Source organism: Lycium barbarum, chromosome 2 (assembly GCF_019175385.1).
Source record: "Lycium barbarum isolate Lr01 chromosome 2, ASM1917538v2, whole genome shotgun sequence".
In the NCBI taxonomy this organism is placed as follows: domain Eukaryota; kingdom Viridiplantae; phylum Streptophyta; class Magnoliopsida; order Solanales; family Solanaceae; genus Lycium; species Lycium barbarum.
In genome coordinates, this window is record NC_083338.1 from 146,098,793 (window position 1) to 146,115,118 (window position 16,326).

Below are 16,326 nucleotides of genomic sequence, written 5' to 3' on the forward strand. Positions count from 1 at the left end.
GAAACTAAATGAAAAGGAAATGAAAACATATTCTAATCCAAATGAGAAGGCCACTGGCCAAAGGTTGAGTTCTTGGAGGTAGTTGCACAAAGTTCATATGAATGTAGTTACTTTTTGAATCTTCACAAGGCCACTGGCCAAGTTTTTTGCTTCAAGTTTATTATATAGCATGATATTATATTAATCCAAATGACCTGAATGATTTAAAAATGTTTTGATATGAATATTTTGTATCTAAAGAAAGTAGTTTTGAGGGGGAAGTTGACAAATTATCAAGCAGATGTTATTGCATGATGCTTTTCATTAAATATAATGAAAAACCCGAAAAACCGATATTGAAAAACTCGACTTTTATTGGTTTGGTTTGGTTTATAGATTTAAAAACCCGACACAAATTGTTTGATTTGGTATTTGAAAAATCTGAACCAACCCGATCCATGTACATCCCTAGAAGGAATTATACAAAGATTATGACGCCAAGAATTAATTAGGCAAAGATTATAATATATGTATATAGATTATTTATTGTTGCAAGAAAAGAAATAATCCTATGGCCTGCCCTTTCCGGAGCTTAGCATAGGAGGAGCTTAGTGCGATGGCCGCAAGAAAAGAAGTAATCCATCTTTCTAGAAAAGGAAGATTTTAATTTTAAAGTGATAAAGAGTATTTTCATCATTTTATATCTTAATTTATATACTGTATTATTTAATTAAAAGTAAAATGATTTATTGAATATAAAAACACTTGATAGTCGATACGTGTAAGTAGTTAATTTATTAGTTCGGTGCTGCTGCCTCTAATACTTGAACATAATAATAGCATCCATTTTCTTCAAACGGAAGTGCCCGTCCACTTTCATTCATTATGAATGAATAAGCCAACATATTCATGATTTATATTTCAACACGTCTCTGATGAATTTTATTCAAATCTCTAGCTACTTTGTTTCAGACTGATCCTATATGATTCAATTTTATTAAATCATTAATAAATTCAGTAATAATTAAATTTTTAAAATTAAACTTATAAAGTATAAATCTTAAATTCGCGTTGAGGCCTTTTCATCTTAAAAACATTCTATTACATTTTCTGTCTTAGCAATTTTTAAGTAAATTCAACCTTTTTAACGTGACATGTACTAGTAAAGTTCCACATTTGTGTGTCCCGATTTTTGCCTTTCAGCCTTTTCACATATGAAATAAATAAAATTTAATCGCATTTTAGCAACAAAACTAGACCAAAAAGCATAAACTCCCCCCCCCCCCCCCCCCCGACATTTTTGTTTCCCCGTATTTTCACACGTTACATACTGTAAATCATAATTATCGCTACCTCAATAATCATAATTACTTAGTTTAAATTCACAGATTAAAACCCCGTGACCGAAAATACACCATTTCACTAACGACACCTACTGAAGATAAAAGAATCTACATTATTATACTCTACTAGTGCTTTGGTAATTATCTCCTTATTTTCTTTTTCCTATAGTGAAAACAAAGCAAATAAAAACAATTAACAAGAAACTAGAGAAGTAAACAAGTATTCTTGATATTGGTACTATTGATCTACTTTGATCCTTGAAGAGCAAGCAAGAACTTCTCAAAAAAAAATCTTGATTTTGGGGTGTCCTTTTTTTTGTTTTTGGTGTTGAGGGGATAAACATTAGTATATAAAAACTGATAAATATTTTGTGGGTTCAAAGATGATGACATGGAGGATAAGCAGAAGCTGAAGAAAGTGGAAAATGGCAAGAATAGAGTGGAGAGGAAAATGGATGTCATATAAACGAACAATGATTGTTATTTGTTCAATCAACATATTTGTTGCTCTTTATGTGCTTCATTCTCTCTATACTTCTGTATATATCTACCCTTTCAGTGATACTCAAATAGGTAATGTACTAATATTTCTATTAATATATGTATGCTTCTTCTATTATTCTGAATATTCTGTTTACCCATTTTGGGACTTTGTTGCTTTCTCTGAAAGTTGATTGCTTGTTTAATTAATATGTGGTTTTGCTACAGCTTTTAGCCATACAACATACACCAGATTATTTTTGGATGACCTTTTGTCTGGATTCTGAATCTTTTGATGCTTTCTTGGAAAGTTGATTGCTTGTTTGATAAATATGTGGTTTTGTCACAGTTTTAAGCTATATAACATACACCATTTTGGGATTTTGTTGCTCTTTTAGAAAGTCGATTGCTTGTTTGATAAATGTGTGGTTTTGCCACAGCTTTTAGCTATATAACATACACCATTTTGGGATTTTGTCGCTTTTTTAGAAAGTTGAATTCTCGTTTGACAAATAGGTTCTTTTACCACAGTTCAGATTATATTTGGATGACCCCTTTTCTTGACTCTGGATTTTCTATTTACTTATTTTGGGATTTTGTTGCTTTCTTAGAAAGTTGAAGGCTTGTTTGAGAAAATAGGTTCTTTTGCCAGAGCTTTTAGCTATACCTCAGATTACTTTTGGATGACCCCTTTAATTGATTCTGTAATTTCTGTTGACTCATTTTGGGATTTTGCTACTTTCTTGGAAAGTTGAAGTTTGTTTTGTAAACCGCTATACGCAGATTATATTGGGATGACCCCTTTTCTTGATTCTGAATATTCTGTTGACCCATTTTGAGTTTTGTTGATTACTTGGAATGTTGATTGCTGGTCTGATAAATGGGTGTTGCATACAGCTTTTAGGTATACCCCACATCAGATTAGGAAAATGGAAGAGTCAATTCAGTTGCGGAAAAAACTAGAACCTGTAGAGCTTATTAAAGCGGTAAGACCTTTATTTGAGATTTTGGTATCTGGTCTCCAATTTTGCTGTTTACCTTTGTACTTTGCTTGCTAAGGAACACTTCTTATCTGGTGAAGGTAAATCGCTTAAAGAAGGAAAATTTGATGGATAAAAAGGTGCAACAAATACCTCAGCATATTAAACAGAAGATAGCAGATGAGATACTAGTGACTTTAAAAGGCATGAATGTGAATGCGGATGCGACTGTGCTGCAAGGTGATTATGACTTCAAAATCTTTAAAATCATAAAATATTGTTATCTTTGTTATGTACCTACATTCTTAAAGCTTCAATTTGGTTAGACTTCTTGGCTGTTTATACTAAAGCTGTATTAGTTGTAGGATTCTAATTATCTTATCTCTTACTAAGGTATATTTGGTCTGTGTAGTTAGTATGTAAGAATGTTTATTAATCAAGGAAGTGCCATGTAGGTTAAAGCTCATAAATTCATTAGAACTTTCTTAGACTTAGAGGCAGTTCACACGAGAGTAGCTGAAACAGATGGCTTGGTCTTTCTGAAAAGAGAACTGCCAGATTGGAAGAATTGTTACACTTAATTTTGGGTGTTATACTCGTGAATACTTTTAGACAGTTGCAGCCATTGGATTTGCTTTAACATGGGATTTTCTGTTTAACCATTAGCTGAAAACTAAATGCTAATTTCCTTTACCATATGCATATGATTTGTATGTCCAAGGGAGTTGTCGGAGCTTCTGAATCAAGATAATTAGGTCTATATGTTTTCATTCTTTTTGCAAAAAGGAAATTGTTGTTGATATCAGATGCTCAAGAGTTGTCCTTTTCTCTTCCTAAAAGACAAGTCCGTGTTCTTTTGTCTCGACATCAAGATTCCAAAGTTATCCACGGTTCTAATCCAAGTTGCAAATTTCTGTCATCATACCTCGATTAATCTCCAGATCTTGCCTTTTCCTTTCTTCTTCCCTGTAAAGTTATCTGCAGTTGCTGTTTTTTATTTTTCTTTCCAAAGTGAAAAGTTATGGATGAATAAATTTGAATTTGTGTTTTGTTGGTTCTTCTTAGACAATGACTAGTTTATGAATCAACCTTATCTCAAGATGTTATTCCTTTGTTCCGTTGGGATAGGAATGGTATCTGATTTCCATTCCCTCTCTCCATTTCTGTACTCTAAATCATTTCATTTAAACTTCTGTATTATCTACTCATAGTATCTTCAAATGTGTAACCCCAATTAGTCCATAACTCCAGGTCACCAGTAAAACAACAAAACCTAGATGCACATCTCTTTGCAAATTGGGAGTATAAATGAATCTATTGCTGTTGCAATAAACCGGAAAGTGAGATAAATTATTATATACAGTAATTTCACAGTTTGTGCTCTTGTGCTGGTTTCTGTTCATAGAATTTAACCTTGAGTCCAGAAATAAAGGAGAGGAAGAGAAAGGAAGGTAAAAATCTAAACTTTCCCTTGATCTAGTTTGCTTGCATGAGAGAAGTGAAACAAGTCGGAAAAGAGGGAGGTCTTTTTCCTCTTGGACCGAAATACAAAATTGAACATCTATAAGAACTGCTCGTTGTTATTACATCCAGCCATCCTGTAGAACTTGCATTTACTTTATTAATTATCTTCCTGTCATGTAGCACTCTCGTGGCACTCTTCTATTTCAACCATATTATTTTCATTTTATGTGCTAATCTCCATCTCGTGCAAATCTCGTTGAAGACTAAGCTTAGATATACATTTAAGCACCATAATTTCATCTAATTTCACTTCCCCTTCTTCTTTTGGAGGCTAAACTTGTAGTGCATATGCCCTATCTCACTTGTACTTAGCCTAAAACCCTCTCTTTAGTGTGTTTTCCATAATTCCATTTTTTTTTTTTTTTTGGATGAAGTAGAAGTTCTTTTCCACAATTCCAACTTTAGTTGATTCTCTCACTAGTTTCATTAATTAACACAATATCATTTGCAATTAGCATGTATCACGCAACCTCATGTTATATACTTATGGTTAGCTAATTCATGAATAAGGTAACAAATAGATCCGTAGTGAGTTGGTATAGACCTACACGTGGGAACTCCTCTGGGAGGCTCATGCCTGTGATTGCTTCTTCATGCATATTCTTTCCTAGCCAGTATTTCAGAGTATTGTTTGATTGCTTACATCAGTGAGAATGTTGCTAGCACAAATTATGCATCGATGCTCATCACAATGCTATTTTTGTTTGTTTTACCAAAGAACATGTGATGTTGGTAACCGTGGACATGAGAAACATGTGGGAGGCACTTTGTATAAAAAGTATTTAAGATATTTGATTTCCAAGACTGAATGATGGGGCGTAGGCATTAACCACCCCTCCCCAATCTCCCCATTACTTTGTCTTTCTGTGCTTGAGCATCTAGATGCTTTTGGAAGCTCAGACATCTAAAGTCAATCGCGCTGTTGAATTTCTGTTCTGAACTTTTCTACTCTATTGTGCTACTTAGAGATCCTACACTCTGAATATGAATGCTTTTGTATGCATATCATTCCATCTTAGCCTAAGATCTTCTCTGGTAACAACTGGATAGCTTACCTTTTTTTTTTTCTTTGATAAAACAAATCATTATTATTGATATATACCAAGGTCGTGCTATGTATTTAAAAGCATTACAAGTACCCGTTAAGCCTCTAAAAAATTAGACCCCTTTTTACACAATATGGATTTCCTCTTTACACCAAATAAATAAAATAAAAATATGACATAAGAGAGATGTTCTCATTTAACCATGAGTTCGCAATTCCATCAAAGGTTTCCCTATTCCATTCTCCTCGTAATAACCAATAGAATGCACAGAAGCGGAGTTTTCCAAAGTTTTTCCTCCAAGCATCTAGTTTGTTCGGACTCCAAATCCTTATTATCTCCGCCATTGGTTTAGCCGTTGAGGAAGTACCCTTTGGAGAATATTATGGCTCTTAAAGTTGAAGAACAATGTAGTATGAGGTGATCACCAGGCCTGTCATTAATTTAGCACATGCTCCACCAACTAAAAATGATTCATTTACGTCGTCTTCTTAAACTATTACACCCTTTGTCCCAATTTATATGATGCACTTTTTGCAGTGTCTGGAGTTTTTAACCTTTCTTTGTAAAGCTTTACGCATCTTCTTGATGCTTTTCAATAGAACAGCTTCATCAAATAAAATTTATATGATGCACTTTGATTGGGCATGGATTGAAGAAAGAAAGAAAGACTTTGAAAACTTGTAGTCTACAACAAGTCAACAAGCCATTGATACTTGTGTGGTTATCAATGATCTAATTAATGGTAAAATAAAAAATTTAAAGTTAAATTTATTTTTAACTATAGAAAGGTAACATTTCAGACTAAACGAAAAGTGCACATAAGTTGGGATAGAGGGAGTGGTTGATAAAATCATAAAATAGCTTGCCTCATTGCTGACTTTTGGAGGCTAGGGTACATTTCCATTTGCTTAAGGTTTGGTGGACAAAGTAACCTGGTACTTATACTGGTAGGAGGATACACATAAGCCGTATAGTGGAGGTATGCGCAAGTTGCCCTAGACACTAATGTTATCCAAAAGAAAAACGAAACAACATATAGCTCCCCTCATTGCATACCATGTGTACTTGGGTGCTGTAAGTCTCCATATTAGTAGTCATATGTCTTTCATCACCTCCAAAAGCTGAGAGATTATAATAAGACTTCAAGAAGGATTTTGATGAAATTCCCTTCCATATACCATCTATTCTTCTTCTCCACATTGTATGAAGTTGTATACTTCTGCTGGAATCTTTCCACCTCGTCACTCTCCCTGTCTTGTATGCTTTTATGCTATCTGCCAACAACAACAACATACCCAGTATAGTCCCACAAGTGGGGTTTTATGCTATCTTCCCTTCGTTCTAATTAATAATCTCCACAATTGTGGCTTCTTTTGTATTTGCAATGGAGGAGAGGTGCAGGAATTCATCTTTGTGAACTGTGTCATCACACCAAATGTTAAGCCGAATGGACCGTGTTACTCTCGTTCATGGCAATGAATCTAATGGATCTTGAGAAATCCTCTATCCTCACGATCTCTTTCCATAAGCTTGTTCCTTAACAGGTACTGAGTACTGCTTCTTCCATCCTTCCTAGCTTCTCCCAAACTTCTCGTACTGCTTCTTCCATCCAGCCTCTCTTCTCTCAAACTCTTGCACCAATTGGTTGCTAAAGCTACCTCTCATTGATTTTACTGCCCAAGGGAAGATCCAGGCATTTTGTTGGAAGCTCAGCTACTTTGCATCCCCCACAGGGGCCAGTCAATGGTATTCGATACCTCCCCCAATACTATCAATTTGGATACATATTTAAGTGCCACGGAAACATTGTTGGATAAGGGTAGCCAGTGTAACATAGTAATTCTTTATTATTTGTTTCCTTAGGAATTCTGCTGTTATGAGAATTCCCAAGGGATTGAGGCGTAGCTGTTGTTGTTGATATATACATTCTGCTATATTTCATTTACAATTCCTGGTTATCATTGTTGACGGTGTTTATGTTGAACAGATGCGGTGGAAAATTGGCGGAGAGAAAAATTTAAAGCCGCCACAGAACTTATTCATGAGAAGACATCAAATTCAACTACTTCTCTAAAGGAGGCTAGTATGTTATATTTATGACTGCTGCTCACATTTTGTATTTTCAGTTTTCTGTTGATGTTGCCGGAGTTCTGCATTCCAAGTTTAGAGGAACTTAAAACAGATGATGTATTTTTGTGACATTGCTTGCAGGATTACTTGCACGAGCTTTGGGCGATGATTGGGCTGAGCTGTCAGAAGAAATTGGTCTCTGGATCCCTGTTCAGATCATCAATACGGAACACGATGATAAACCTGAGGGTGAAGAGGAACTTGGTAATCAATTTGTTCAGTACAAATCAAGCATGTTAATTTTATGTCCTCTCAAATCACAAATTTGCTCATGTGAAATAACAAACATAGGGGAGCCCGTCTTCCTATATATTCTTATGCAGTAATTTATATTCTCCAGATTACGAAGCCGTAGCTGGCAAACAGCTTCCTCTTGAATGTCATGCTGAAGTTCATACTGATTATAGTGGTGATGCTGTCAGATGGGGCCTCACCCACCATAAAGAATCTGCGTATGATTGTTGTATGGCTTGTTTGAATCAAGCTAAGCATGCCGGCCCAAACAAAAAGAAATGTAACATATGGGTTTACTGCCCATCAGAGACGGGATGCCACTCTCCGGATATTTATCAACACAAGCATCAGGAGTGTTGGCTAAAATATGTAAGTTCTGCTTTTCCCCTCACAAAGTTTACTACCGACCATACTTGTCTTGCAAATTTTAATATTTAACAGACTAAGGTGTTCTCAATCCCCTTTTCCCCCTTTTCATTTGCAAATGCAGGCAGAGAAACCTAGATTGAATTTTAAGGACCGCTATCCTCAATCATACAGAAACGCTCACCCAAATGCGCCAGTAATTGTTCCGTGGATGTCTGGTGTTGTTAGTGTATAATTTGTCACTAACACAGTAGACGATAAGCCTTGAGGTCTTGGTGCTTCCACGATGTGAAGATGTTGTAATAGTTCCAAATTGAGGCAAGAAAATCGGATCAGTTTTCTCGAGTTGCAGTTTCTATGGGAGAGCTGCTTCTCTTGTTGTTATTGTTGTTGTTGTCTTGTAGGAAGATGTACCAAAATAGATTTTTTTTTTTTTTTTTGTATTACACGGTGATTAGCGTGGTCCTGGTAGCCTTAAGGAAGTGGAGTGCCTAGGTTGTAACATTTTTGACATTGTAATTGTTGATTAAAGTTTTCAGTTTATGTCAAAGGGATCTTAGCAACTGTTTGGTCAATTATTGTATTCAAACAAGGAATTCACTTACTGTTATAATAGTCTATATAATGTCTTTTGATGAACTAATGCTTTTGGCTTTCTTAATGTAAGATGTTTCTTTGCATCATTTGTTACCACAAAACTCATAGGTTTATCAGTAAACATTTATTCATACCAAGTGTTTATACCAAATCATTCATAACAGCGACACGTGTCTTCTGCCTATACTTGGTTGTTTGGGTTTGGTTAAAGTATCACATGCTTTGCAGATCAACATAACCTAAGGCCGATTTTGAAGACTGGCTACGAGCTAAAAGGCTGTAATAGTGGTGATAAATCTGTGGTATTTTAGTTATATGCTTCAAAAGGCACAGCTTTAAAAAAATCATTAGGTGGATATCCTGAAAAAGAAACAGTGTTTGGTAAAGTAAAAAATATTATGCCAAAAGATATTCTTGTTGATGAAATCATTTTCATCTTTTACGGCTGCAACTTATTCCCTCCACAGCTATTTCAACTCTTGCTCTGGGACTTTTAAAAAGTGCGCGTATCATGTGAATTTATGTTATGCTTATAAAACTCTTCACTTTCCTAGATTTGCTTGAGGTGTTATGTGCACTATCTGATTCTGATGCCATATTTGTCACGAATTAAACCCATGACACGTATTGTCCGCTTTGACCCAACTAGCCTAACAGATTTGTTCCTTAGGTTGCGCCATCATCAAGCCCAAAAACGTGCATATCATGTGAACTTGTGTTATGACTTATAAATCTCTTTGCTTTCCTCTCCCAATTAAATGTGTGATTCACCGAAGATGTCATGTGATTCCCTTCTTCAAAAGTTTGCCCACCCAGAAACTTGTCAATCCTTCACTTCGACCCATCCAAGTTGGTCCGCCCTCCGTCATGTGTTCACATATATAAAGTTGTCAAATATTTAACACTCAATACCATCATCCAAACAGACCGCACCCTCCACCTTTTACAATAATCATATGTCATAATTCATATACTTTCGTGTCAACCAAACTAGAAATACACATTTTTACGTTATCTCAAATATACCCTCATTTTATGTTTATGCAATGAGAGAAAAAAAAAAAAAGCCAATAGTTTATCAACATCTCAGCAATATTATTTGAGCAAATTGGGGTGAAAATATCTCTTATTCAATACCAAAATGATTTATCTTTCATACCATAACAGTCCCATAAGATAATAACATTTGTAAGTGGTCATTGTTTGGTGCAGCGTCCTCTTTCAGCCTTAACTTCAGATTGAAGTGAAAAATAGTAGCTCCAAATATAGAAGCAGTACTATGAAATTGAAACAACAAATAAGACATATAGAATGAGAAACTGAACGTGTCAGTTTCATTTGGCATAGTGGGTTGGGAGAAGTAGTCCAAGTAGCCATCAGTTATTTTCTTGAATACTCCTTGGTTGGCTCTTTTAAAGTTGTCTTCACCTTAAAGATTAAATACCCCAAAAAAGTTAATAGAAGATGGAAGGCCACTTTCATGCAAGAATTTCAATAGACAAAAAACTTAAGTATTTAGTTCTCTTTGAGGAACCTTTTCACCTACAACACTCAAAGAATTTAATTTTTCGTTCCAAACTCTTCTCCAAACATGGTGTTCTCTCCTAACCAAGAAGTAACAACAAGTCCTTCTAAGAGATGCAAATTCCTCTCCACAACCCTCAAGGATGCATTTGCCAATTGCCACATTTTTAAGGAAAGACATTCTAGTACTCAAAGCTTAGAAGAAGAGGATGCAATGGATGATTATGATGATGAAGAGGAAGTACTAATTTATTCTCAAGATTTTCTTTCAAGTTCAATGTATTTATTCATCTTCTAATATGTGGTTTTTATCAACAGGTGTTTGTATCAATAGTAATAAGTAAATATATGGAGTCGAAATGCAGAAAAAAGGCAGCCATTGCAAGCGACAAGCTCAACTGGACTTTCTCTCCAACAGCAGGAGAGTTATTCATCTCTGAAAAGCTAATGCAACAACAAGAAGAGAGTAAAGATGAAGAGAAGGAAGAGAGGGAGGATTTCTTATCTGTTGGGACTCGTCTTTCGCGATGCTCTAGTGCTATAAGCTATGAGGCATTTGCCACAGCTAAGTCAACATTGTCCCGTTCTTCAAGCTTGAACAAGATTGAGTTTCAAGATTTTCCGAGGCGTTCTGTTATTAAGGAATTCTCTCACTGTGAAGGATGGCCATTTGGTTTGAGCCGCAAAGTGTTGTTACTTCCTCCTTTGCCAAAATCTCCATCTGATTCTTGGTCATGGAGAAAGAGTGCTAGAATGATCAAGATATACTAATTGCTGGCATTCAAGAGAATCAGAAGGAACTTTACATTTTTCCCAGAATTAAAGGATGCTGAACTTCGTTTTTATGTATTCACCATGTTTTTTGATAATGGCTATAAACATTTTTATGCTTAGCATGCTTCAAACTGTGTTGAATAATGGTCCATTTACTGTCAATTTTTCCCCATTTTTGGCAGGAATGCCAATCAAAGATGTCCAACGATGCAGGTTCTTTGTTTTAATAACATGATATAACCATGTCAAGTAAATAAGCAACTACTATTACGCTTCAATCCCAAGCAAGTTGGGTTGGCTATATGAATCCTTATTGACCATGTCACTCCATTTAAGTCCATTGTAAATAAGCACGCCAACTTAAAACAAGCAAAGCAAAACATCAAATATCCAGAGAATTTGACGTCAAAACACAACAAAGATTAGAACTTTTTGAATATTCAAGAAAGTATTTCCTTGCACAAGTTTCTAGGATTATTATTATTTGCCTGTTGTAGTAATCACATGATCAAACTTGAGAACCAAGTACAACATATGGATCATATTGGAGCAACCTGTATTATCTAAAACAACAGTTTTCCAAGTGATTGAAGACAAAAACATGGTGGTTTTTCTGCCATGATTGAAGGACTATGCTCTTTGCTCAACATAAGAACCAGCAAGTCCAGAAGTCCCAAGTACCGTAACCTGGAATCAAAAAAGCAGACAGAGCAGTGAGAAAACAAATAATGGCAAAAGGTTCATCCTTCAGGAGTTCTCAGATTACTATTTCGGAAATGCAACCAAAACCTTCAGAAAACATTTTCAAAATGAATTCTAATATCAACTGCAGCATTATTTCTGAGATATTAAACCCCATTATCAAAATAGGAAGTTGGTAGACATTTCTAGCAGGGGTATACAAAGCAAACCAACAAACCACACCAAACCGAGAAAAAAACCCGACTAGTGGTTTGGTTTGACTTGGTTTGGTGTTCAAAAAAAAAAACCGATCATAATTGGTTTGATTTGATTTTAGCTAAAAAAAGTCAAACCGAACCAATCCGACCGGACATTACGTGTATTCAATTTTTAAAATATTTTATACATTAAAAATATTTATTTGTAAATGTAATTTGTAAATATTTCTCAAATTTTTTCATATTTTTTTCACTTTTATCATATTATTTTAAGCTTGAACTTAAAATTTTGAATGCTAATAAATTTTTTATCCTATGGATGTTAGTAACTCAAATAAAGTCTAAATCAAAACCAACTCAACACTAATACTAACAAAAGAAATTCAATTCTAACACTAAGAATGACAATAATGTTGGATATCTATTCTTTAATTTTACATAATTGGTTTAGAGCGTAAAAATACATAGATTAATTTTTTTCTTTGTCATGTAATTAATACTTATTAGCCGTAATTTTAGCATAACTTAGCATTTAGATTAAAGTCATTTTCTTTATGGCTTATTAATTAGCAATACTTATTTTAACCGATTTTATTATCTTTTTTGTTGAATATTTTAATACGATGTCATCATTCATCTCACATTTTGTGTTATTTTCTTAAGAAACTCCTTAGTTATATAGCCGTATCTTACTAGGACTAAAGAATTATTTGAAGTAAAAGTTATATGTTTTGTATGAAGACTTTTTCGGAAAAACCCCAAAAAATCAAATAACCTGAGAAAACCCGAAGTTGAAAAACCCGAATTTTATTGGTTTGGTTTGGTTTATAAATTTAAAAACCCAACGCAATTGGTTTGGTTTGGTGTTTGAAAAATCCGAACCAACCCGGTCCATGTACACCCCTATTTTCTAGTATAACACCTGAACATTTATTTATATATATATTTTTTTTGATGAAGTAACACATGAACATTTATGTTAAAGGCACAAGGGAAGAATTCATGAAAAGCTAGTCTATGTACTAAAGTTCGATCAATACTTTGTTGCAAAAAGGATCCTATAGAAATATAACAGTTATACTACTTGAGTGCAACTTTAAGGATAACTCAAATTGCAGTTGATATCTATAGTTTCATGCCAGCTAAGAGAAACATATCTTGTATTGCAAATATATTGCTTGTCTAAGAAGTCGTGACCTAAAAAAAAGCTGAAGTTCATGCAACCAAAGTAGTAGCTTCAATTAGACGTACCTTTCCCCATGCAGCATCGAGGCCACTGCATCGCATCTTTAAGTGTATCATCTTAGTCCCCAGCTCCATCTCGACTTTCTTCCTCAAATATTCCTCCTCTGGCCCAAAGGCACTCATGTATGCGTTGTAGCGTTGAAATACTGTATGCAGTGCATCAGAGAATTCTTTTGACAAAGGCTTCACATCCTGCCAAGCAATATAAGTAATTTAAACAACAAGAACTTGAGAAACTGTACATCAAACCCTTTATTTCATCTAGACTCAACTTACCTCACCACTTAAACCAATAGCATCATCTATTTCCATTTTCAGAGATGTGAGAATCCCAGTGAACTCCTCAACTGCCTCAGCAGCGCGAAAAACATTCGCCAAAGCTTCCTGGCCAGCCTTGTCGTCAGTACTTTTGGAAACTGCATTCTTTGCGTCGTAGACAACAGCATCTGGCAGCTCATCCCAGCTTGCAGCCATTAAGTCTTTAAAAGCGCGTTTGACCTCCGAATCTTCTATAGCAGGCATGTGAGTTACATCCTCACTGAAAGAACGCATGCTTCCCATCGCCATTGTGAAAGGATGCTGACATTCTAAAGTTATACAATATCCATGTCATGTCAAATTGCTGATACAAGATCATGAAATTGATACAAAGAACAGGAAACTACAAGCACTTCGCGGGTGAGGTGACTTAGAAATCCTAAATATGATGCAGTAAAAAAGGGTTTAGAATCCAATTCCTGTACTTTTACATTTATTGACACTCAAGCTTATCACAGGGTGCCTGAGCTAATAGTAATTGGAAACCATATTCGGGTGTGCCAGCCAAAGTTTTTGTTGTTGGATGAGGAATATGCTTGGAATTTTATTTGCTTAAGAATCTAATGGAACACAGAAACTTCTAACACGTATTTTTCAAAATCACATAGACACAAATCAGCAGCCACACTGGAAAAGAACAACCTACTGATTCCACAATCAGAGGTGACAAAGCAGAATCAGAAAACCTAAAGAGAAGTGAAGGCAGTGTTATCAAAAGCGCAAAGCGCAAAAAAGCTCTAAGGTTAGCCGGGGCTTTAAGCGCGAAGCGCAAATAAAGCGTGGGCTTTAGTGAAAAAAAAAAGCGCAATGGTGCAAAATTACAAATATATGTATGTTTAGTCCAAGACTAATAATAGTAAGCATGAATAACAAATATATGGACAAAGAAATTGTAAAAACATTACAATAAAGTGAAATATCAATTATCTAGTGTCACCGCTTCAAGAGAGGCTCAACGACAAGGAAAAGTATGTCTTAGAGCCTTGATGACGACACTGAAGGGCACATAAAGCGAGGCAAAGCGCTCAACATGTTTTGAACCTCGCTTCAAGGCTTAAGCGCGCTTTAAGCCCGCCTTTGACAACACTGAGTGAAGGATGGGTAAACTAGCAAGTAATGTAAAGCTAACAACAACAACTACGCCTCAGTCCCAACTTGTTGGGGTCCATATAAACTCATCTCAGGTCAATACAATACTCCCTCCGTTTCATTTTGTTTGTATGAATCGTCTATATCCCAGCTCTGTTTGGATTTTGGACCCATTTCATCCCAATATTAAATAATCTGTATTTACTTATAAAAATAAAAATAAAAATTATAACATTCCGAGACGAATCTCTGAAACAAGTTCTCCTATCACACTTATCAATACAATTCGGGTCATTTGCACCTCTGTCCCTCAAGACAAACTACTTTTTTACGGGGCATAAGTTTATATTGTCGCATCATAATATCCCACAAGTTATGCCCCGCGTCCTTAAAAGAACTTATGCTTCTGATTTTTGAAGGGGCAAAAATTAAAGACCGTGCAATTACTTCATACAATTCATCTGTCTTATGAACAAAAGCTATTAGTCTATTAATCAGCAAAATCAATGTCCGGATCTTTTTTGTCAGTTTATGTGCAAATTAACAGTATATATTAAAAACCTTACCATTGAAAAGCAAAGTCATGAATTCCAATTTCATAAAATAAATCAACAGATACACACAGTACCAGTAAGGCGACGATTTCTCGGATAAGCTGAAAAAGAGTTGACTGAGAAATGGAGGTGACGGTGGTTGACGGCGGAGGTTGCGGCGGCGGAGGTGAAGACCACCGTGGATCGGCGGCATAGGGATCGATACAAAGATCGCATCACTAACATTTTCTCTGCTTTCTTTTCTTTCCCTAACACAGTCTTAGGTTTCTACCAAAAACACAAAGTTATGTTTTTTTAATTTATAAGTACTACGGTAATAAGTAAATACTATTCCCATTTGGTTCAAAATAAGGGTACACATAGCGTTAATATTATTTCTTTCGTCTCAAATTATCTATTGTGATTGCTAAAAATAATTGTGTAAAATTATTTATTATTTTAGGAGTTCAGGACATAGTTAATTATTTTTTTTATTTTATCATTTATAATAATTATTCTTGAAGACTACAAATACCGTAATAGAGTAAATATCTAATGAACTTATGGGGTGTGTAAAAGAAAACACGACGGATAGTTTGAGACGGAGGGAATACTATTAACTTGACATATTGAGATCTGGTCACTTAACCCTTGATAAGTGTAAATTTGAAAAACTAAAATTAATTTCCTATTTATTTCATAAGTAAGCACTTATTTTGAACTAAAATTAAAAAAAAAAAAAAAAAACTAAAAGAACACTTATTATGAACCTGAGAGAGTACTACTATGTAATATTCACTACTAAAAAATCTCCAGTTTCTCACTGATTTTTCATTGAAAAATGTGCAGTGGTTATTTCCCATTGATTGTCGGTGGGAAAAATCTAAATAGTATTATTTTCACACGGAAAAATTATGAAGTTTCCAGCGTTTCAATGGAAACCTATTTCTCACCATGCTTTTTCCCAGTGAGTTATTAGTTCGACGGGAATGAGATGAAAAAATCATGTTTTATAGTACAAATTTCTCATTGAATATCGGTGAAAAACCCTCTATTTCTAGTAACGGGCCCTTGCAGCACAACGAAGACAATTTTTGCAAATTAGTCAAATGAAAAATGAGCTACAAAAATTGGTTCTAATTACTCATATTACTTCTACTGTTTAGTTACTTTTGTATTAGTTTACTGTTGTTTCAAATCAAACTAGTAAAAGAATATTGATTTCAACAGTCTGAACAATTCGTAAATCTGATTACTCAAAATAT

At 34.9% G+C, this 16,326-nt stretch overlaps 3 protein-coding genes across 3 annotated transcripts; 2 read left to right on the top strand and 1 right to left on the bottom strand.

The window, feature by feature from the left end:
• Positions 1-1,406: 1,406 nt before the first annotated feature.
• On the top strand, positions 1,407-8,721 carry LOC132627879 (uncharacterized). The gene is made up of 7 exons (XM_060343491.1): positions 1,407-1,895; positions 2,700-2,788; positions 2,884-3,022; positions 7,340-7,435; positions 7,564-7,686; positions 7,823-8,085; positions 8,207-8,721. Exons 1-7 carry the CDS (start codon positions 1,748-1,750, stop codon positions 8,315-8,317), a joined length of 969 nt encoding a protein of 322 aa, XP_060199474.1. The 5' UTR covers positions 1,407-1,747; the 3' UTR covers positions 8,318-8,721.
• A 1,519-nt stretch (positions 8,722-10,240) lies between these two features.
• On the top strand, positions 10,241-11,109 carry LOC132627881 (uncharacterized). Its single transcript, XM_060343494.1, has 2 exons — positions 10,241-10,444; positions 10,522-11,109. Exons 1-2 carry the CDS (start codon positions 10,271-10,273, stop codon positions 10,972-10,974), a joined length of 627 nt encoding a protein of 208 aa, XP_060199477.1. The 5' UTR covers positions 10,241-10,270; the 3' UTR covers positions 10,975-11,109.
• Positions 11,110-11,382: 273 nt separating this feature from the next.
• On the bottom strand, positions 11,383-15,363 carry LOC132627880 (succinate dehydrogenase subunit 5, mitochondrial). Its single transcript, XM_060343492.1, has 4 exons — positions 15,157-15,363; positions 13,398-13,708; positions 13,128-13,313; positions 11,383-11,664 (listed from the first exon to the last, which is right to left on the bottom strand). The coding sequence occupies exons 1-4, from the start codon at positions 15,305-15,307 to the stop codon at positions 11,608-11,610; spliced, it is 705 nt and encodes a 234-aa protein (XP_060199475.1). The 5' UTR covers positions 15,308-15,363; the 3' UTR covers positions 11,383-11,607.
• Between the last annotated feature and the right edge of the window lie 963 nt (positions 15,364-16,326).